Genomic DNA, 24,166 nt, shown 5'->3' with positions numbered 1-24,166 from the left:
ATGCAGCAGCAGCCTTATCTTAAAATGGGATGTACGATGGTACCAGGCATGCCATTACCATGCTTGCCTTAACAACACAGTCTTAACCACACATTAATCTTTACAACGGATATCTTTAACATGAAAACATTTACTACGCATATACCTTTACCAAGCATGCCTTTTCAACGCAAACATATATATATATTACTTAATCGACCCCAACCCCTAAACCCTGCCCACCCTAAATGCTAATACCCTTGCCACCCAAAAAACCTTACCCACCCTAAACCTGAAAAATACCCTTGCTACCCAAATACCCTTACCCACCCTAAACATACCCTTGTCACCCAAATACTCTTACCCACCCTAAGCCCTAAAAACACCATTGCCACCCTAATATCCCTACCCACACTAACCCCTAAAAATCCCCTTGCCATCCAAATACCCTTGCCCACCATAAACCCTACAAATCCCCTTGCCATCCAAATACACCTACCCACACTTAACCCTTAAAATACCCTTGTCACCCAAATAACCCTACCCACCTACATCCTTACAACACTCTTGCCACCCAAATACCACTACCCACCCTAAACCCTAAAACACACTAGCCACCCAAATACCCTACCACTCTAAACTCTAAAAATTCCCTTGCAACCCAAATATGCTTAACCACCATAAACCCCCAAAATTCCCTTCCCACTGAAATGCCCCTACCCACCCTAAACTCTAAAAATACCCTTGCCACCCAAATAGCCCTACCCACCCATAAAACTTAACTCACCTTAATATATATATAAAAAGGCTTTAGACGTACCTGCAAAATACTTACATTTGCGTGGTAAATGTATATGCGTGGCAACATTTTGCATGGCTAAGAGTATGACTTATGCATTGTAAGGACTCTTGCTAAATGTAATGTGAGGTAATGGCCGCGTTGTAAAGGGTGTTTTCCCTTTAGTCCAATTACCATGAGTTTACTGCGAGTGAGACTCAGGTAGTGAGACTCACTCACAGTAAAAAGTTTCAAAAATGGGTAGTCATTTGGGATAAATCCTGGTGTACTAAGTGGGCGGAACACATTTCTTGACATATACCACCTACATTAAAGATAACATAAGCAGAAGAAAATGAATGAGCTAAATAGATAATAACAACAATAATAGTAACAATTATACAGTACTAAAATTATCACAGTTAAATTGTTTGTATGGATTCTAGGCGCTGATAAAAGGTGTTAATTATTCACTAACCCAATGGTACCCACATGTTTCCAACAAAGACAAGACAAGACTTATTGATGGTTAGTCAATCACAGATAATGGATGGATTTACTGCAATAGGTGCTGCTGTTTTGGGCCTGGGGATATTGGTTGAGATTTTGCAGTGTCCCAATGCAGTTTCCCATTGATGAAAAGATACCAGGTGCCAATCACAGTCTGATTTGATGCTTTCATCAGGAACTCAGGCAGCTTGACAGTGCTGTTAGGCACAATGATTACATGCAGTTTCAAAAAGGACAGCAACCTTTATTCCCATATCAAAGATCAGGGTATACTTAGCCACAATAACTCTGGCAGGATGTGGGCTTCATGGCTAAAGCATAGGGAGGAAGCAGGCACCAAAAGGGCATCAACCCAGTGCTCTGGCACAGGGGTGAGGTAGTTGGTGCTTCAGAGGGCTCTAAACAACTTTCTGCCAGTGCAGCAGGCGCATTTGGTGCAGCGTATGGGGTTCAGGACAGTGATCTCAATCTTGAAATCCGTGTGCAGCTCCACAAGGCTGGGTTATGTTATGTTATGTTAAGAACACTTATATAGCGCACGACTCACCCGGAGGAATCTCGGCGCTTACTTAGTGTTCAGAGGTCGCGGAAACAGGGAGAAGACTGTGTTAACTAGAAGAGAAATGCTTGTAATGGTTTCCTAAAGACATTATAGGAAGGACATTCTCGCAAGGCAAGGGTGTCTGTCCTTCTCCCCTACTTAGTTGAGTCAGTACTTCTTTGGTGTCTTGCCTCTATGCTTACTGGCTCTCTCAACTGTTCTCAGTGACTTGTGTCCCGAAAAGTGAATCTGACCTTATGTAACGTAATCTAGTGCTCATGAAAAGCGCTATAATGCCCTCGGGTCAAGTATATGCCAAGTATACGCTACATAAAAGTACACAAATAAAATTAGCATAACATCATCTCCTCCACCGCTCTAAATACTCCCTCTCATCCAACCTTGTCCTTTTCCTTTGTTCCCACAGTCCTGGATGTCACTAGCGTCCTTCAAACTTGTCACATCTCAGGGTCTCATAGAGTTCTTTCTTTCCTAACCTCTCTGTTCAATCTGCCCCTTTTTATTTTTGTATTCTTGCTGCTTCAGAACTGGCACTGTATTTCCTTTACTAAAGAAATCCACAGCTCACCCTTCCTCCCCTTCCAGCCACAGCCCTATCTCTGAAATATTATTTGGCACCAAGAACTTTCCATACATCACTTTCAACTGATGCACATGTTTCCTCCCTGTGCATTACCTGTTTAACCCCATGCACTTTGGTTTCAGGCACCTCCTTCCTTTGAAGAGGCAACCCTTTCTCACATATCAGACGTTACCACTGCCTCTTGTTATCACCGCCTATTCAACATCATCATTCTGCTTGACTTCTCGCTGGTCTGTGACACTGTAGATCACCCATCACTACCCACAACACTAGCCTCCAATGGCATAACCAATCCAACTCTATTATTTTCCATCCTACCTCTCTAACTAATCCTTTCCTTCCTCTTGATGATCAGCTCACTCTGCCCCAACTGATCAACTTATTGGCACCCCCAAGAGTCAGTCTTACCCCAGCCCCTGTATGTGTTTGGGAACTTTAATGAAATATTAGGTGATGAATATAGGCAAATTATCCCCTTATCTCCCATTCCTCATAGCTTCTAAACACTCTAGTCATGGTTAAAACTGACTGCTGTAATAGCCTCATGGTCGGTCAACCACAAGGGGATTCTCACTTCTGGACTGGGGGGGACTCTGACACTTTGGGGGGCAAGCTCTGAGCCATACCTGCTGCCACTTGTGCCCAACTCAGTTGTTTCCTGTCTCCCTCCCGCCGCTGCAGCCCACATCCACCAGCAGCCGCAGTGTGGAGGGGGCTCACATCCGGACCACAACTCCCAGACGCCCCAGTGGCGGAAGCCGCCGACACCCGCATTTTTTGCGCCAGGAGGCGCACAAAAAAGGAAGCAGCCCCCACGTCGTGGGATCGCGCGCGGGTCTGCGCCGGGCTAAGCCTGGGCAAGGGGCGGGCAGTCTGTGGCCGTCAGAGGCCAGAGGAGGCTGGCTGGGCCATCTCTCTGACATCTCAAAAAGCAAGGGGTGAGACATTAGCTTGACTTGGCTACCGGCTTGATCTGCTGTTTCCATCTGTTTACGGGACTATTTTGCATTAACTGAGAATTTGTACATTGATATGGCAAAATCTTTAGCTAAAGTGTGTTCTAGGGGTGGGGGGGTTGGGACTTTGGATGCGTTTCTGAAACGAGCAGAAACTGTTGTGGCGAACGAAATTGAACTCGTTGAAAGAAGGTTATCTTCAGATCCGTCTTGTCAAACACTTTTGCCGAAAACAACTATAGAGTCCTCTATAAGTACCATTGCTCCCTCGGCCCCCCTGGGTATTCCTCAGATTTCTAATGGGTGAGTCTTCGATGCCAGTTTGTCTATTGTATCTGATTCTTCTTTTGTGCCTAGTTTGCCACCCTCTCCCTTAGTTACATGCACTAGGCAGTTACGGTCTACTTCAGTCACTAATAGCAATGTTGCGCCAGGGAAAAGAAAGGCTAGTGATCCCCTTTAAAGTAGTTGGCGAAAAGCTAAGCAGCCCAGGAACTATAAAAATAAAAATGTTTCGTCTTGGCGGGGTAGACTGGACGGACATTTTACCAAACAGACTTTAGAAGACAGGACAAAGGGAGGTTTGGAGCATGATGAACATAATGCAAAAGACACCATGGGGGCAACATGGGTGATTTCTTTACAATTATGGAAGAACGTTTTAAAGCATTTATCACCCCTGTTATGGACAAATTAAAGCAAATAGATGGTAGAATAAATATGATTGAAAAATATATTACAAATCAGAAAGCCCAACGCATGGGTCGAACCAACAGGAAGTACACTCATTGAGTGCACTTACAACGAGAGTAACTGATTTGGTGGACTCCATGATGACTCCAGTACCCCGAGTTGTAGTACCATCTATCCCCGCTATAGTTGTGGGAGCGGGAGCCAGCCAAGGAGCCAAACAGGGGCCAGTAGGCCCTGTGGGGAGAATAAGCCCTCCAGTGCAGGCTTGTTCCCGTGAAATATCGCTACACCTCCCCCCAGAAGCCAGCCCATATTCGATAATTTTGGCAAATGTCCTGAAAATACAGGATGGCAGAGAGGAACACTGGACCACCCTTAAAAACAAGGCCCTCCACTATTTGAGCGTTAAAACTGTGTTAGGTGAACATTTGTTTAATAACTTTAAAATGGTGAGAAGGGTATCATGGGTGGGGAAAACTAAGAAGACTCTTAAGGGTGACTGCGTTATTATAAGCTTTGGTTGTCCAATATTGGTTGATCATATCCTGTAGCAGGCAGGTTCAATTAGGATTAATTCCGATTATGTTAACATTCTCCCCCTGGGGTTTTTCTATCCTCCCAAGAATATTAGAGTGAATGGGGAGGGCAGGGACAGTACCCAGTTAGCTACTTCCATTGGGCCAGTTGCATTGAGTAATAGATATGAGGCGTTAAGCTCACTGAATATTAATGATTGACTTTGTGTCGGGAAAAACTTAGAGCCGGGAATAGCCAGTTCAGTTGACGATCGTAGAGCGTGCTCGCCTACTGAATTAGGCTCACAGGGTCCAGTTCGCACCTCAGGGATAGATAACAACACTCTCACTTGTGATAGAGTTCCAACCGTTCCACTTAGTGAAGTAGATCTGGTGAGAGAGGTCTGTGTTGCGATCTGTACTAGAGGGGTCGTTGTTAGAAATGGACGCCCAGACTTTGAGGTCCGCAGAGGAAGATGGTGTTACTAATTTAGTGGCATCAAACTCCATGAATACTGAAGGCAATGAGTTTAAACAATCTAGAGCTATCTTAACTGAGAATAAGATGGCGATTTTGTCATGGAATATTGCGGGGTTGCGATCAAAAAGAGGGGACCCAAATTGGGAGGCTTTTCTATTACCATACCATATTATTGCCCTGTAGGAAACTTGGGATTCTGGAGAGTGTTACTATTTGGACGGTTATCAATCGTTTAATAAATTTGCAATACCATCGCCAATGGGGAGATCCAGGGGGGGTCTTTTACTATTATTTAGTCTTAAACTATTGTATAAAGCCGAGCTAGTAGTGACAAGTTCCCCAAACATTTTAGTGGTAAGACTGGAGGGTGATAACTTGCCCAAAATCCTGGTGATAAATTTCTATAATTCCTTCACCAGGATTGACGAATTGGAGCACTTAAGAGCAATGTCAGTGTTTCTGGATGAATATAATGCAAACAACGATGCATATTATTATCTTTTAGTTCTTGGCGATTTTAATATTCATGTTTGTCACCTAAAGTGTTTGCAGAACGTTGATTTCGAATACGACCCGCGGGGGTGTACCCATTTTGAGCACACCAAGAGCGGGATGTATCTTGAGAGTCTTTTATCTGAGTATTATTTGTTTGCCCTCTCACAAGGTGAAACTTCGTGCCCTGTTCCAACTTTTGTTGGTCAAGGACACAAGTCCATTGTAGATTATATTTTTGTTTCATCCCTTTTGATGGATACAATAGGTTCGTTTGGCATCATACAGAATGGTTTCAGTGACCATAATCCTCTTAGTATGGATATTCATATCAGGGCTCTTAAAAGTGAAAATGCACTGGCATCTATTAAAAACTCAAATATAGCCACTATATGCCAGGGGCGGAGACTAAGGTGGGAGGTGATTACCCCTGTGGACTTTCTTGAAGATCTGTACAGGAGCAATAGTGAGGATCTGAGCATATGTTTAGGTATAAATTCAGACCCAAGTGAAATCCTCGGTGCTTTTAATCGCATAACAGTACAGGTAGCGACAAACCTGGCTAGGAAAAGTAAACCTAGCTTTAAAAAGCTGAAAAACTGGTTTGACCAAGCTTGCAGCAATACGCATACGGCTCTTCTAGAAGTTCTAAAAGAGTCTGGTAGGGATTCACATAAGATTGCTGAGGCTAGAAGGGCCTATAAAAATGCTACCAAACAGAGGAAAGTTGAGCTAAAAAACATGGCATGGGAAGAACTGACCAAAGCGAGTGTTCTGAAAAATAGCACTCAATTTTGGAAAGTGATCAATAGTCCACTGTTTAATGAGACAGATAATACAAATAAGGACTGTCTCATTGCCCCAGAAAAGTGGGTGGAGCATTTTAGTGGTCTCTATGCAGAAACAAACCCTTTATGTTTTATTTCACGGGGTGAGACCACACAGGCCGTAAAAATTATTTTTACCGAGGAAGAAGTATTGGAGGCAATTGAGTCCACTGCAAAGGGGAAAGCTCTGGGCCCGGATGGGGTTCCGGCGGACTTGTATAGGGCCTATCCGAAGTACTGGGCAAAGATTTTAATTTCTGTTTTTAATGCAGCTACCAAATCCGGCCCCCCACCGTCCTGGGGCAAAGCAGTTATTGTCCCAATTTTCAAGAAGGGTTCGAGAGAAGATCCGGCATGTTACCGGCCGATCTCACTCTTAGACTCGGCTGCGAAAATAATGGGAAAAGCCGTACTAGAGCGACTGACAGACTGGTTGGAAGAGAACTCTGTCGTCTCAGACCTGCAGTATGGGTTTAGAAAAGGAAGAGGTACTGCTAGTCAATGCCTTAATTTACACCTTGTCATAGGGAAATACACAGTCACAAAGCAGGGGGACATACATTTAGCATTCATGGACTTGTCCACTGCTTTCGACCTTGTTAACCGGCAAAAACTTTGGACTTGCCTGTTTGACATGGGGCTGGATCCTGTATTGATATCCTTTCTAGCAGAAATTCATGAGAACACCAGTGCAGCAGTCCGTTATGACGAAAACGGGAGTCTGACTGATGCATGGCCAGTAAAGCGAGGGGTAAGGCAAGGGTGCATTTAAGCGCCCTTGTTGTTTACGCTCTACATAAACAATCTGGGGGACGGATTAATTCTAGCATGTAAAGATATCCCGAGAGTTGGTCAAAAAAAGATTCCGGCTTTATTATATGCGGACGACGCTGTCTTAGTGGCGAGAACGGCAAGAGGTTTACAATCCCTTTTAGACTGTTTTATTAATTTTATGGACTCTTTAGATTTGATAACCAATTTTAAAAAATCACATGCTATGTCAGTAGGTGGAGGGCGAGCGAAAAAGGCATCTTTTTACTGTAAAGGGCAGGAGCTCACCAAAGTACCTACCTTCCCGTATTTGGGGATTGTCTTTGATGACAGAAGGTCATGGGTCACGCAACGTGCATTGAAAAAGAACACATTAGCGAGGACCTCAGGTGCCCTGCTAGGTTTTGCCAAACGACTGGGCTGTAAGCCATTACCGGCTGTTATGAAAATCTATAATGCTAAATGTGTACCCATGGTGTTATATGGGAGTGAGGTGTGGGGTTACACTGATGCGAGTGAGATCCAAACTATAGAAAACGTCTTTTTAAGAAAAGTGTTGTCGCTCCCTCAAACTGTAGCTACTTTTAATGTACATGAAGACTTAGGGGCTGGCTATATCTCAGATCAGATCGCCGTGGCCCCGCTGCTGGGGTGGCTGAGAATATGGGCGCTGCAAGCTACGAATTTAAATCAATTAATTATTCAAGATTGTTTGTCCTTAGATAAGGCCTTCCTTTGCTATTCCCTGGATCCATTATATCAAAACCCAAATGGATTCAATGGGTAGCCCTGACCTGTTCACGAATCCGAGGGCCTTAAGTAAAACGGCCATTAAGGCGTAAAGTCCCAGTTCCGGAACAGGTTAAAGCTATAGAGGGAAGGAGAGGAATTGGTAAAACCTTCAGTGAGAAATTTTGTAATGCTAAGTATGGGGAGAGACATCCAGCCGCACTTAACTTACATAAATAAGCCGTTCCATCTGTTTGTGCTATTAAGGTTTAAGCATAACATGCTTCCATGGTTGTTATCTTTTCCAAAAGGTTTTTCTAAAAGTGGGACTTTGGGGCCTTGCCCATGTGATAATTATTCTGAGCAAAATATGCTCCATATGATCTTTTTTTGTAAGTTTTATGTATTGCATCGTAAGAAATGTATTGTGCCACTACTAAGGGGCTGTAATTTCGAGCAAGTTAGACCGGCCCTGACCTATCTACAAATGCTTGGGTCCGCGGTGGTCTGTTTTGGGGTGGCGAGCTACATTACAGGGGCTATCAGATGTTGAAACAAATTACTGCCATCGTAATTCTCCCATGCCAGGCCCCTTCTTGCATGGACATTTTTTAGCATTGAAAATCGATACTGAAATGAGTATTTAGATGAACTTTGGAATGTTCTGTGGGTGACAAACTGTATTTATTTTTATTTATTTATTGTGTAGCCAATTGTATAGTATTGTTACATTGTAACGTATTTAGTGGTGCAAGTTGTTTGTATGTAATTATGTAATTAGGATTAATTGCTGAATGAAATACTGTTCTGTGCTTGATGGTTTTAAATTTTTTAACCGAATAAAGCAAAATTTTTGACTTTGACTTTGACTGCAAATTCCCAATTCCAAAATGAGACTCCGTGGCTTGTTGCTAAAACAAGGCACTGTACAAACTGTTGCCACTGGTCTTCAAAATCATACAAGGAACTGCAACAAAATACCTAATCCTTTTGCCCTCAAGCTTCAGTTGTATGAAATTCATGCTAAGCTGACTGTAATTTACTGGCAAACCACCAAATGCCAGCCACTGCTCCCAGATTCCAATCTTTTAGCCTCTTGTGCTCCTTGCATGAGACCTTCCTCCCTGATAAAGTGTGGGCGATCACTTCCATCCCTCTTTTTAAGACCCCACACCTTCATCAATTGTAGAACCAAAGTGATAGCTAACTAACCATTCCACCCTAGAACCATCACTGCCCAACATAGCTGGATCATACTTCAAAATGAACTATTTGGAATATACTTGGTATATTTGTTAATTTGTCAATTGTATCTGTATTTGGATGCTTTTGTCACTGTCGCTCAAATGCCAGAACACCATTTAAATGTGTTCACGTGGTCCTTTTCAATCTCTGCACCCAGAATCTGGAACAACATCCCATTATCCATCAGTACTGCTCCAACGCTGTCCCAGTTTAGGAAAGGGTTATAGTTTCACCTCTTTAAGAACAGTACAACGCAATGTATTAACTGTCCACAACTCAGCGTTCTCAAGCGAGCAGGCACCAGGTGCATATTCCATATTGTTACCGTCTATGGAGTACTCTGATAGATCATAGGGTTGCCTTACCCTTAACACAGCCACATTGCCGAGCCTCACAGTATTTTGACTCCATTGAACCAACTCAATGGCAAGTTCCCAGGAAATTAACCCAAGGGATGTGCCGGAATAGAGAAATACTGACCAAATGGAAGGGTCAGGAGTCTCCCAGAAGGTTTTGTTTTATGGCATACGTTTCTTGCACTACAGAGAACAGAGAAGTGGAAGGAAGGGAGGAGATTTTCAAGACATCTGGGGGGATATTCTCAAAAACGTGTGATAACTATCGCAAAATTAGCTTAACGCAACTTTCAACATCGCAGTCTATCACAGGAAAATTACGCTGTGTTAACTAAGTATTCACAACATGGCGGTACCATGCGATAGGCTCACGATAACGCGTCAAAGGATTGCGTTAAAACCAACACGACACCGCAAAAATTCGAAACACGAATGCAAAAAAAGCTGCCATGAGGCCAATCGCGATACAAAAATCAGCGAAAATCAGCGACAGGCCTGCAAATCACACGAGTCAGGTGGGAAAAATCACCATAAAAGTAGAAAAAAACCAGATAAACAAATGCCAAACAACAGCGAAGAAGAATGAATGTTGCGGGAGCAAGTACGGAGGAGAACCAGAGCCCCACAAGCCCCCCAAAGGACCTGCCTGGGACCTCGGATTCAGGAAAGGCCAAGGAGAAGAAGAGTAGGAAGAAGCGGTTCAGTCCGCAGGAAAACAGGATCCTGACAACGGAGATGGTCGAACACCATCAACAACTGTTCGTCGCCTCCACTGTGTCATTGGCAACTAAAAATGGACTATGGCAGTTCATCATGGACAAGGTGAATGCAGTGGGAGTGTTGAAGAGGACAATGGAAGAGGTCAAGAGGCGCTGGAATGATGTCAAGCGCAAAACCAAGCTCAAACTCACCAACAACTGGAAGGCAGCAATTCAGACTGTAGGTGGGAGTCCAGCGCCGCAGGAGGAGCTGGACGATATGGAGGAAATGGTGTCCACAGTCATCAGTGGGGAGACAGTGGCAGGAGTTGGGAGACCACTGCTCAACATGACCGGACACAACAGCACCAGGTTGAGTAACGACCAGGGACTGAGGGGACAGGGGGAGATGGGCACAATGGCAAACATGTACAATTGAGCTGAGCACATCTGTGGACAAACCATGCCCAGCTCCCAACTCCCACCAACAGACCAATGTAACCAAGTATGCAACATCCCAGCACTGCATAAGCACAGAAGTCAAAGGCACATCACATGAAATAGAGAAGGGGCAGCAAAATCAGAGCTGCAGGGGCGACTCCCCTGAAATGCAGCACACACACATAACATGCAGAGCACATCAACACTGACAACAATGTGGTACAAACCGCAACAAGTCCACAACAGAACACAGGACACAGCTGGTGCCGACTGGGTGTAGACACTGGCCATTCACATTTGGCATTGCAGGGAAAGGTGAGGTGATAATGTACAAATACAAACACACACACGTCATCTTGTCGAAATGCCCACTGTCCCCCATCAAATAGGCAGCACCTCACAAACAGCCACAATGTACACAGGCATGACTTATGCATGAACACATGTACAATGCGACAACATACATGTAGACACTTTGTTAAACTGCATCTCCCCTTCACATTGCAGAGGGAGAATCAACACTTCCTGCAGAGCAGCCCGAACCTCTCTTCTCTGATGACGAAGAGGACCACCACAGCTTCGACTCCGATGCCCTCCAACATCTCGTGGACAGCCTCAGCAGCCCACCTCCAGGAGTAGGGCAGCCCAGCTGCTACAAGGAGACCCCAACCCCTGCACAGACCACACAGCAGGCAGCACCCACCACCGCGGCTGCCTCCCAGGACCCCCACGAAGAACACATGGCCTTCCAACGCTGTGTGTTGGGGTGCCAGGAGAATCTGGCTGAACAGGTGCGGGTGGGCATTGACCGCATGGCAGACAAACTAGATGCCATACTTGGGTGTCTAAGTCCCATCAGGGATCACTCACAGTCCCTAACGAACACCCACAGTCTGCACCATGCTCTCCAACGGACCATGGCTGACATCACTGGAGCCCTGACTCAGAGGATAGAACAGCTGTCCAGTCAGAGTGATGTTAGGGATGTCACACAGGAGTTGGGAAACATGCAGAGGTTAATGGAGACCATAGAGAGCGTGAATGCAGAAAGAGCGTCTGACACGGCTGCACACCAGCGAGTGGTAGCTGGGTTCCTCAATGACCTCAAGACCATCCTCATGTCATTGCCGTATGGCCAGTTTCTGCTTGGTCCTGCCCTCTGCATCATCACCTTCCACTGTCCCCCGATGCACTCTGCGACACTCACCTTGGACCTCCACATGAACTGCCAAGTGCCGTTTGATCGCCAATGACACAGCAATCAGACTGTGGACTGAAATATTCCTCTTCCTTTGGACTTGTCATTCCCTGGAGGACTCTGGCTGGCCCACCACGGGCCAACATCGCCATGTGGTCTTTTCATGGCCCTGTACTGCTTCAGATGCGACACTCCGCTGAATGTGCATTAAACATTCCTAATCACACAGACATGTCATGTCTATGGTCTTTCAAGTGTGGAAGTATGGATGAATATAAACTCAGTGAATTCCTCTTACGTCCATGTGGCTCATGTCGAAGAACTTGGGTCATAGGGTGACACATTGCCGAATGCGGTCTGGGTGGTGCAGACACAACAACGGTGACACACGCTTTAGTTACTTCCTTATCCAGCCCATTATGGAACCATGCCCAGAGCCCCGGGGTCATTGTTCACACCCTTACGCTGGACTGACATACGCCAGGGCAGTCCACTCCGCTTACAGGGGGGGGGGGGGCAACACTACATGTCCCAGGTTTTCCCTGTAGTGATCTGCTGGATATAGTTGTCAGCATGCCACAGCCACTCCCTCACGGGTGGTGTACACCCACACCACACCCATCCAGCACATGCGTCGCAGGACATGTGACCCTGCCAATAAAAAGGGCCAGGCGCACGTGCTCTTAGTCATTTCCTCTTTGTATCTGGGTAGTGTTCATGTAGGCATTACGGCCTAGGGCCCTGCAACATCACTTTCGCCAGGCCCGGAGGTGATATGATGGCGTCCACACCACGATACCAAATCATACAGGGCCCATGACTTTGGGGCACAGATTTGGTGGCACCGGATACACTGCGGCCGGCACAGGCACACCGCCACGGGACGGTGACTTTCGGTGCACCGAGGTAGGGGCACCTTAAGTGCTGAGCGGGTGTGCAGCCTGCGATGATGCCCCGTCCCGGCGGTCCGGACTGCTCAGGATTTGTGTGCCCTGATGGACTGCAGTGTAGTCCAGGGCCAGCGGGCAGCACGGGCCTACAGCCACGTGACGTCCCTTCTGGATCACAGAGTTAGTGGCACCTCAAGGGCTGAGTGGGTGTGCAGCCTGCGATGATGCCGGATGCACTGGTATGTCCTCTGCCATGGCAAAATCAAGACCCAGAATCAAATGTGGGACCTGGTGGGCTGCGGAGCGGGGCTGCTTGATGTGGAGGGTGCACTGTTCGCGGGCCCCGGGCTTGGGGCTTGCACCGGCACATGGTAGACCCTCATCGCGACACGCCGGTGGCGAAAGGTGAGCAGTGAGGCCTGGGCACGCAGGGGCTGGCATACACCGTTGGGCGGCGGGAGGGGCTGGGGTGCAGGTGCCTCGGTGCGCATGGGCAAGCATGTACCACTGGTTGGCGGGAGGGGCTGGGGTGCTGCTGCCTGGGTGCTCAAGGGCGAGCATGCACCACTGGGCGGCGTGAGGGGCTGGGGTGCTGCTGCCTGGGTGCGAAGGGGCGGACAGGCGATGATGTTGTGTGCATTTGTATGTACTTTGCCATTCATGTATCTGGACTCTGTTTCAGATGACGGATCTGTTTCAGATGTGGGACCTGGTGAACTGCACTACATACCGGCACGTGGTTGGAGACACACCGGTGTCAGCAGGTGAGCAGTGAGGCCTGGGTGTGCAGTGTCAGCACTCTCTCTCCCTGTCCATCTCTTCTGTTATCTGTGTCTCTCTCCCCCTCTCTTTCTTTCTTTCTCTCTCTCCCCCTCTCTGTCTGTCTTTCTCTCTTTTCCCCTATCAGTCTGTCTTTCTCTCTCTACCCCTCTGTCCGTCTCTCTCTCTACCCCTCTCTTTCTGTCTTTCTCTCTCTCTCCCTCTCTGTCCGTCTTTCTCTCTCTCCCTCTATTTCTCTCTCTCTGTATCTCTCTCTCTCATTTGCTCTCTCTCTGTACTTTGATGAGCTCAAGTCAAACATTCTCATCTGAATTTTTGTCTTGCAGGCTGTGACCTACAGATTGTCCCGAGGAGAGCCGCCATGTGTCTTCATTTCTGTTCTGTGTTTATTTGAATACATTTTTGTTTGTTCATTCGAAGGTGAATGTGTGATGCTCATTTTGTGACAACACATGCATGTCAACAAATGTGATTGTGCGACATCAGACGTACATGATTTGTGTGGTTGATGTGGCATGTCTTTGCCCGTGGGAGGGGTGGGTGCCCGGGGAGGTGGGGTCCTGGGTGTGGTGGCTGTGGGTGTTGTGCCCTGTTGGGGCTCCCAGCTGCATGATCATTGGCTCCATGGCATCTGTTGCCCTTCAGGTGTGGCTCTGGGCTGGGCTCCCTTTTCTGGTGCAGGCTGTCGTCCTACTTTACAGCAGGTCAGAGCAGGTGTTAATTTCCTGCTGCTAATGCGCCTTATCGCCTGTTTTGGGTTCTTATCGCTGATCTGGCTGGTCGTTAAGAATGTTGTGGAGTGGTGTTGTAGCAGCTTTTGGCACGGGAACGCCTACTCTGCATCTCATTAGCGATAGTTGCCGGCGTCATCTGTGGTGATGTTGTTTGAGGCTGCTATCGCAGGTTAACTGGCGATATGGGCTGTTTGCATCAGCTTGTGAATAGGGCGATATATTTATCGCCACTGTGGCTGCGATAAAGTGCTGTTAACTTTGCGATGACTCCATGAGAAAATGCCCCCTAGATTTAAAAGAAAACCAACTAGTTATTATGGGGATTGCCACAGGGCGGTGGCAGATGAGTACTGACAGCCTTCTCTCCCTTCCACAGAAATGTGTAGTAATTTCTTGGGAGCGGTGCTTAATTTGAGCCAGTGGTTTCAGGTGTTTAGCACCGGCACCAGTACTTGTTACAGTCTGCCACATGGGGGTGCTGTTAGTCTAATTTAGAGATAAGCACAACAATAACTGTTTATTAATTCAATATACATTTAAAATTACTAATACCTGCCACACACACCATTCTCATTGCTTTGAGTAGCCTGGATTTGTCTGAATTTTCACACTTGTAGGAGTGTGGTGGTTAGTAGTTGTGTTGGTACTGTCATGGCAGAGCTGGTATGGGCTGTGCGAGCTGCAGTGCCCTCCTGATGAGGGCCCTAGCACTTTTTTTGTTACAAATTAAGCACTGCTTAGGTGGGAGTGAAGGAGGATTGGCCATGGAACAATGCAGGTATGTTCTGGTAACATGCATTTTTATTTCCCAGGAAAAGGTAATTGATTTTTAGAAGAGGTTGAAGATCAGAGGCGATTGAGGGGATTGATCGAAGATTTCGTGTCTCATTCCCGCGAGAATCCTCACCGACGTTAATCTCGGGTTTTTAAACTCTAAATGAATATTGCGCATCAGGTGAATGATTTGGGGTTGGGGGCTGCCAACTCCACGTCTCATTTATTAAACTGAATATGAAGAAATCTTTGACTGGACTTTCTTAGACAAACAGAGACTAACTAAGGCCTTTAAAGATTGGAACGCCATTGACTGGGTGACAATGGATTTTCTAAGGCTAGACTAGAATTCCCATTGATCACGAACATCTGCCAAAAGGAAATAATTGAATTAGAGCTGCATATATTACTTCCATTTCACTTTACTTTACAAAACACTGTAATCCTTCCTAGGGCCACATACCAAGTCCAGCTGCGCTACATATCTCTAGTTTGCTTTTCTCTATCTTATTTTAAGTGCTCTCCTTTCACATGTCAGTAAATAAAGTTATGTTCATTTGAATGAGGGAACTGTCACACTGTGACTAGACCCAACCCCCTTACCAGGTACTAAAGTAAAACCATGACTGGTCAAACCCAGGTATCACCGGTACTTCATAGATTCAACAGTAGGACTTGGCCTACTGCGAGGAGCAGTAAGTAATGGCCTGTGATGGTGAGAAAAGCGCCACTGATATCAACTAACACTCCTTGCCTGCCTCAGGACAGGGATAAAAAGGCCATCCCCTGCTATTAACTAGTTCTTACCCTGGATTTTGTGTACCTTTGGACTTAGTTTATTTATTACAGTTTCGGGTCTTTTATAGTATGTTTAGGCTTTGCTGCAGAGAATAAAACATGTGCATCAAGTTAATTGAGTTAACACTTCGAAACCATTTGGAATGCCACTGGGCAGTATCTTCGGACATTTCTGTGTCTTTGAAGAATGGGACACTCTTTGTGGAAAACAGGACAACTTGACTATACATTTAGCAATCTGGCTAAACTGCTATGCTTTGTCCCATCTGCTGGAGCCAAGAGACCCAGACTTGTTTCATCTTCTTTGTGCTTCATCAGTGAGGTGTGGCATGAGTCTATGGGTACAACAAGCAAGGTGTACCAAGGCTGCTGTTCTTGTTAAGCTGGGGACACCATAAAGAAACCATCAGCATTTAGGGCCAGATGTACGACCAAGGAATTTACGACTTGCAAATTGCGTCAAAATAGCGACTTGCGAGTCGTAAATTGGTAAGTACTACAGTGTCTGTGACACTGATTGCGATTCCCAATGGGGTTGCACATTGCATGAGGCACTCTCAGTTTGCGACCCCATTGGGAATTGCTGGCCCTCCCAGGTATGGTTGCCTGCTGGGCTCAGCAGACCTCCATGTCTGGAACTGCTTTTAAATAAAGCACTTTTTTTTAATGCAGCCCCTTTTGCTGTAAGGAAAACGGAATGAATTTCACAAAAGAAAAATGAAACTTTTTCATTAAATGTTTTAAGGGCAGGCAGCAGGCCCGGACTGACCATAGCGGGCACCGGGCAATCCCCCGGTGCGCCGCACGGGTGGGGGCCGGTTTTTGTTACAGGGCCGTTTTCGGCCCTGTAACAAAATCGGCCGAAAAACGGCTCTGGCGAAGTGCTCAGCCAAACCCCCCCCCCTCCCCACTGGGGGGGGGGGGGGCAGGGGGGTTGACCGAGCACTTCCCCGGGGCCGGTTGTGGTTCCCAGTCCGGCCCTGGCAGGTAGTGGTGCCTGGGATCACTGCTTGCCCTTAAAAAATATTTCTAGAGCCAGTCACAAAGGGTAAGGGGTCCCCTGGGGACCCCTTCCCATTTGCGAGTGGATTACCACCCTTCTAGGGTGGTAAACTGCGACTGTTTTGTGACCGCACTTGCGGTTGCAAAACAGTCATACATGGCATTTGGGGGTCGCTATTATGAAGGCAATGCCCCTTCCTAATAGCGAGTTGCAAATCATATCAGGGAGTCGCAAATAAATTGCGACTCGCTAAATAGGGTGTGTACATGGCCCTGTAGGTTCTTGCATGCGCAAACGGGTCGCAAACCCGTTTGCGCACGCAAAAACGGGCGTACATCTGGCCCTTAGAGAGATATACAAAATGTTTAGCTGCCCTCAATAATCCAGATGCCAATGAGCTCTCTGAAGCGACTTCTACACTATTCATATTCATGCTCAAAAGAACAGGGCTAAAAATGCAACCGTACCTTGTTGCTTGTACTACTCGTTTCAAACTAGAGGTCATGGTACTTGGTAAAAACTTTGCAGAAAGTTGTCGATGTTAGGGATGATCAATATGGGCCTGTTAATTTGGGCTTCTCCTTTGTCAGAGTGTTTTAGAGGAGGGGTCTGTACCACTCTCTTCGGGGTGAAAGGAAGCACAGATCCCTTTCTGAAGCAGGTGTTATTGATTTTTTTTTTGCAGAGGAGGGAGATAGTCTGTTTGAAGAGGGCTTTGTAAGTGAAGTGGTGGCAGAAAAGATCTACTCGGATTGATTAGTGTGATTGGATCAGTATTGTCAAGTCGAAGCTGACTTGTTGGGGCTTGTCTAGTGTTGTGCTGTTGCTGTTTGGTGAACAGTTTTTTTTTGCAATGGCACATTGAGATACGATCTGGGGGCCATATTATCAAGAAAGGGCGATACATTATCGCCGCTTTAATCGGCAAGAAACTGCCGATAAAGCGGCGACAATGGGTTTGATAATAGGCCCTTGTGAATTTCCATAGAAGCCCAGGTTCTGGTGTGAAGCTGGGCTTCTATGGGAATTCACAAGGGCATATTATCAAGCTCATTATCGACGCTTTAGTGGCAGTTTCCTGACGATTAAAGCGGCGATAATGTATTGCCCTTTCTTGATAATATGGCCCCTGGTTCGTTGAGGGGCAATTTTGTATGAGAACTGAGATTGGCTGAGCAGTAGCTTTGGGATATATGGTTTGTGACTCGGTTCGTGCATCTGGAACATCTGTTCCAGCAAGTTTGGATGATTTAGGGGAGGGGTGGCCAATAGGTTTGCTTGACTTATATGGTTGTGTTCCTATGTATCTGGCAGGTGGTTATGTCTGCAGTAGATTCTAACTGATTCCATTTGCTGCTTGTGTGGCGCTTTCATGGTCTTATAGGAGCTCGAGGAACGAAGGATGTTTGAGCTGGGGGTCTGTGGGCTGCACTGGGTTTCCTCTTCGAATCTATTCCGGGCATCCGCTAGAACAATGGCCTGGGCCATGCGAGCCCACCCGGGCCCTCAGCCCCTCTGTAAGATCCGCAGGCTGCACGTCACGTGCTTCCGGAGGAAAGGCCTCAGCTTCCTGTGATTGAAAAGGGCCCTTGTGCTGGGTCTGACAGGGAGGCCTCGTATGCTCAGGCAGTATCTGCTGGAACCAGCGGCCATGAGAAGGGAAGGACGGGTCTGCGGCACACCGTGACTTGGATTCACCACCGAACCATGGTAAGCTGTAGCGAGAGCATCTGAAATGTCTGCGCACACACCTTATTTTTGAGTAGAAGCCAAGCAGAGATTAAATGTCACTATTCTATCCAGTGCTTTAAATGGGATGGTACTATCCGGCACTGAGTCCCGGCACTTTAGGAATTTGAAAGGGAGAGTACCTGCACTTCTCTGCACGGCTGCAATACATTTAGGTGCATATTTATCAAAGTTTTGCGTCGACCTTGCGCCATGCGAGTGCAGCGCAAAACATGGCCCTGCCGTGCTTGGTAAATCTTGCTGCCTTTCATTACTACCCCCTAGGGAGGTATTCCATGGGTGGAGCATGGGTGTTCCAATGCATCCACCCAAGGATAATTCCACATTCCCAGATTTACCATGAGTGGTAGTCCTGTGGATACGTCAAAATGCTACACCTTTCCTGGGGAGGCGTAAGGAGAAGTAATATCTTTATTTCTCCTTGTATTTTCCTATTTCTACTTCTGCAGCACAATCCAAAACAGGAAAACGCCTCAAAGGATTGTTTTTTTGTGCTGGAAGGTATACCTTCCTGCAGAAAAACAACCCTGCCTGTAACACTGAAACCCTTGCACCCTGGTGCAAGGGTGCCTGCGTTGGCACTCAGCAGCCAAAAGTGTGCTAGCACAAGGAGAGAGCAGGAATGCACCATATGTTGATAGATATGACACATTTCCGCCCTCTCCCTTTCACGTAGCGCAGCAGGGTGTCTTTCAGTGTTTCGTGATAATATTATGAATATGGCCCTTATGGAAGAAGGGACTGAGGTCCCGTATGAAATATGGATGTGTAATGGTGAGGGAAAAAACACAATGATGCATTTTTGAAGGAGAGAGACAGAAAAAGAAAAAAGAGGCAGGAGAATAAGAGTAAAGCTATAAGTTGGTTCAGGGACTTGGAGAGAGGAGGTACAGAAAGTTTGAGGATGGTGTGTTTATGATGGAGGGAGAGATGGAAAGCTAAAGAGAAAGGAGAGAGATCAAAGTACGTGGTTGGCATTGAGGGAGAGGAGAGATCTCCGAGGGGTAAAGCTATATGGAAGCAACACTGAAGAATTGAGAGAGGGAGAGAGAAAAGTGGAGCACAGAAGGAGGAGAAGATATTCAGAGATTAGTGGAGGGAGAGGATTGTAAGAAAAAGTTTTCAAAGAAAAGAGAGGGGCAGTGGGATAGAAGGGGAAGGAAATATTGATCTGGCATCACGTGAAAGAAGAGCACAGAGAAAGAAGAAATAAATCTCTCTGATGTATATTGGGGGATATTGTGAAAAAAGCCCAATGTCTGGTAGAGGTCCCCAATGTAATGATGTGGTGTACTTCTGTGGATTTGGCAGAATGTAGTGGCACATTCCTAGGGTGATGTATAGTAATACTGTGTCTAGTGAACTTCTGTGCAATATTAGGCACTGCCAGATTGCTCCCTGTTGGTGGACACCAACGGGCTTATATATGAGAGACTTGAGCCGCTGCAGCGTCACTTTTTTTAATGCTCAGGTGGCGCTTGCCTCTCAAGCATGCATGAGGTGACCCGCTTTTATATCGCATGCCTTTACAACGCGTTTTTACAACGCAAACCTTTACAACGCATAGCGCTTTGGGGTGCTGGATAGTGAATAGTTTAATTTACTATTCCAACTCCAGTCCCCGTGGACACTAGGGAAGGTGTTGGATAGTAAATTAAACTTATTCCCTATCCTAGAGCGCCCCCCAGCGCAATGCATTGTAATGGTTTGCGTTGTAAAAGTTGCGTCGTAAAGGCACTGCGTGGTAAAAGTTGCGTTGTAAACGATGTTTCCCGGTGACCCGAAGCCACCCTGCGTGGCTTTGCATGGCCTCATAGGTATGGAGTAAGACAAAGTAGAGCAAGTCGCAGCGCTGCCTTACTCTGCGTCAAGGAGGTGTTCCATGGGCATTGCAGTGGGTGTTCCCACGCAACACCCACAGATTTTGCAGCTGCCCCACATTTACTTAATCACGTAAACCTGGAGCAGCGCCACAGCCTTATGCCTCCCCAGAACCGATGTAACAAGGAGAAATATTTTTATTTCTCCTCATTCTTTCCTCTTTCCATGTGTGCTATATTCAGCAGCACACATAGAAACAGGAAAAAGCATCTCACTATTGTTTTTGAGCAGGAAGGTTCCCCTTTTACAATTGTTAGTGCAGCTTGGAAAGATTGTAAATTTTGCACACAATGGGGTCCACTCCTTGCTGCGCCCTACTCTGTGCAATGTTAACACACATCCTCAATGCCAAACTGTGGAATTCTCTCTGCTTGACTATTCGTGAACCTGCAGATCACCAGGGATTTGAAAACGGTCAGCTTTCCACAGAAGGGCCCTCACTCTGTCGAGTTCTGCTGGTTATCAACTTCAAGAACATCCTTGGTGCTCTGAGTTCTATGTGGTAGCGTCTTGGCGCTATAAGTTATATTTTACCCTAATTATATCGAACCAATGAAGACAGGAATAATTGCTGTAGTTGTATGTATGGATCACCCAGTATTGCAGAGTTCAATGGACAATAGTCTGAAAAGCGGAGACTTGTTTTCCAGATTCCTGTAGTATCGTTTAATATTTGTACATCTAGGATTCTTACTTTGATGCTGAGGGATCTACGATACCTTTTGGAAGGTACTCCTATGGTCCTATAGGGAACTTTGCGGAATGTGGAGCACTATTATAATTAAAGGAAGGGTACCCCAAAATATTCTTTTGGGTTATGTGAGGTGGGTTATGTATAGAAAAGTGAGTTAGAACCCCTGTCCAACCTCTATTGCTTCACTGGTGGACAATGTCACACCATCTATAACACATGACCACAACAAATATATTCTAAACTAACAAATACAATTATTTACATATGTATTTCATGCATGCTTCAACTTTAGTGATTCGCGTAGCAGATAAGTATTGAATTATTGTTTATCAAAATTAGTTTTGAATGTTAATTTTAATAATTTTTCATGAGCACCCTATCACACATAATTCACACATGCATAGTCACTCATCTCACTAATAAAAACGGTGGTTCTAGGAAAACATTAGACATTCCCAGTATACAGTGCACCTCATATTTGTAGAGATGTCTTTACACTGTTAGTCTATATCCAGTGGACCTAAAATACTAATGCCTAGAACTATTTTTGATGTACAATAATGAGATACCTGTCTGTTACGTAGTGTACTAAAGTTGAAACAAAATAGGATATAAATATGTGAATAATAATACATATTGATGTACAATACATTTGATGTAGTGATGTATCGTAGAATGTGGAGTGGTACTCATATATTTCTCAAGGCCCTACACTGTGTGTAATTAATTCACGTTTTTATTGATTGTAAAACCCTGTGCAATCTCCCTTATTGGCAAGCACATTGTTGTCTTTTCACCAACAAGTTGCATCTAATCTGTCGGCAAGGATTCCATACAGGCAGACTCATTCCAACCTTCATCAATGTAAACCCATATTAAAATAGTTCCACCAGGGTCCTCAAATTTTTATATGCTTGTTCGCACAGCCTCTCACTCGATGAATTGCTTTCTTCGTTGTTGCACAATGGTCCATTGCATTCAGCCATTCTGAGTGTTTTAGGGCACCTTATAATTTCCACTTTTTTGCAAGAATAAGAAATCCCATCCCCACCAAGGCCTTTCATATTGTGGTCCATCCTCTTCCTCACTTATTCTTAAAATGTGCATTTCAGTGGATTTATCTACTTTTCGGCTTAGAATTCTGAGTAGCATACCCCAATTTCTGCCAGAATGTTGCTATCATTGGACATTTCCAAATCGCATGAAACCAGTCTCCTATTCATCCGCACAGTGTGAGCATGATGGGACTTCGTTATAATTCCAATCTTACAGAGCCTGCTCAGTGTGTAATAAAACCTGTATTAAAAAAATGTTTTCATAAAAGGCAGAGAAGTGCGGATATTGCAAGCTCGCGAGGCGCTAATCTAGCTTCATTCCACTCAACTTTCTCTAGTGTCCCAATGTCTTTTTCCCTTGATTGACACACTGTGGTGAATCTTTCAGGAGTATTTAGTGTCAGGGAACTGTATAATCAGGAAATGACTTGTCTCCCAGCACCTCTGTAGTATCTGTACCCTCCAGTGGATTTTAAATTCCTGAATGCCTGGTCAGTTGTAGATATTTAAAGAAATGAGAACAATGTAACTCGTTTTTCTGCACAAGCGTCACAAATGATTATGGATACTCTTTACCCCAAACATCTCCCACCCCAAAGATACAAAGGTAATCCCATTGCTGGAACCCCTTCAGTTTAGTAACTTGCATTTATCATCGTGCCCTGCCATAATGGGCTCACTCTGGTAAAATTACTCAGACATGGAATCCATTTCAGAGCCTTGTGCCAGGAGCTGAGGCTGCTTTCATGGGACCAGGTAGTGTATCAGGGGGTCAGATACCATAAAAATATTTCAACAAATCGGATGATTTAAATACTCGTGATTCCATCTATGGATGGGTCTTCCCTCTCACTGAATAGACAATTATTTATTACAGGGAGTAGCGATGCCCAGTAGTAACAGTCTAATATCTGCAATGCCAAATCCCCCCTCCAACGTGGACTAAATGCTCATTTCCCCACCCCAACAAATTCTTGGAGACTTTCCTCCCCACAACAACATTTTGGACATGCATGCTTCTAATGGTGTTGAAGACGTAATCTGGAACTTCTTGTGCAGAATTTTCCAAATCTTGTGCAGAATTTTCCATTATGTATAAAAATTTAGAGAAAGCGATCAATTTGAAAAGGGCGACAAGGCCCATGGCATGGATAGGAAGAGAATCCCAAGCAGGAAAGTCTCTTTGTAACTTATCTATTACAGGGGCCAACTTAAGCTGGCAGTTTAATGTAGAAATTATCATAATGTGCACGCCCCGATAATTAAAACTGTTAGTTAATATGCATAATGACGTAGCCCAATTCCCCACGGAGTCAGCTACTCGTTCTGGATACATGGCCGAATTTTCCAATTTACCTGGAGGCCATATGTTTTGCCATATATATCTGGTATTTTATTTGGCTAGTCTCGTATCCATGGAGTGTAGCGGAAGAGAAGCAGCATATGGGCTGCAGAAGACTACACCATATTAGTGCAAAGATATTTCTGTTAATGCAGTTCACTACTCACAGAATGTATGTGCTAATGCTGTGCGTTCATTAGGTTTTGTTTTAGCCAAGTACTTTTGATTTTACTAAAATTGTATATATAAATTACCTACATATAGGGGCTTTTAGCCAGCCATCTTCATCTATTGGTCTTTAGTTGTGTCATTCACATATTTTACCTGCCCACTATAGCATACAGCATGGGGCAGTGGGTTAGCCAACTTCAACCATTGCTGATATTCAACGTAAGTGATGGGATTCTGCTCTTTCACAGGGAGCACAACCACACACAAAGGAGTTACTTTCAGTGCTAAGAATTACCTTGACAATGTGTGCTTTTTGAGACCAAAATATATTTTTGCTTTGAGCTAGTGTTTATTTTTTATGTTGGTGGAGGCCCCACGGGTCTCTCAGCAATAACATTTTACAAAAATTGTGGCAAAACAAAGCAAGCATTGACAAACCCAGAAGAGGGCAGCCTACAACAGACCCATTAGCTTTGCCAGG

The 24,166-nt window shown here is 45.5% G+C and overlaps 1 protein-coding gene across 1 annotated transcript in view; it reads left to right on the top strand.

Annotated features, from left to right (window-relative positions):
• Nucleotides 1-18,412: 18,412 nt before the first annotated feature.
• Nucleotides 18,413-24,166, top strand: part of INKA1 (inka box actin regulator 1) — a 38,227-nt gene continuing 32,473 nt past the window's right edge. The window contains exon 1 of the mRNA XM_078661238.1: nt 18,413-18,503. Within this exon, the coding sequence (XP_078517364.1) occupies nt 18,501-18,503 (3 nt within the window). The 5' untranslated portion in view covers nt 18,413-18,500. The remainder of the gene's footprint in view (nt 18,504-24,166) is intronic.

This window comes from Lissotriton helveticus, chromosome 9 (genome assembly GCF_964261635.1).
Source record: "Lissotriton helveticus chromosome 9, aLisHel1.1, whole genome shotgun sequence".
NCBI lineage: Eukaryota > Metazoa > Chordata > Amphibia > Caudata > Salamandridae > Lissotriton > Lissotriton helveticus.
This window is presented reverse-complemented; position numbering and strand designations above follow the sequence as displayed.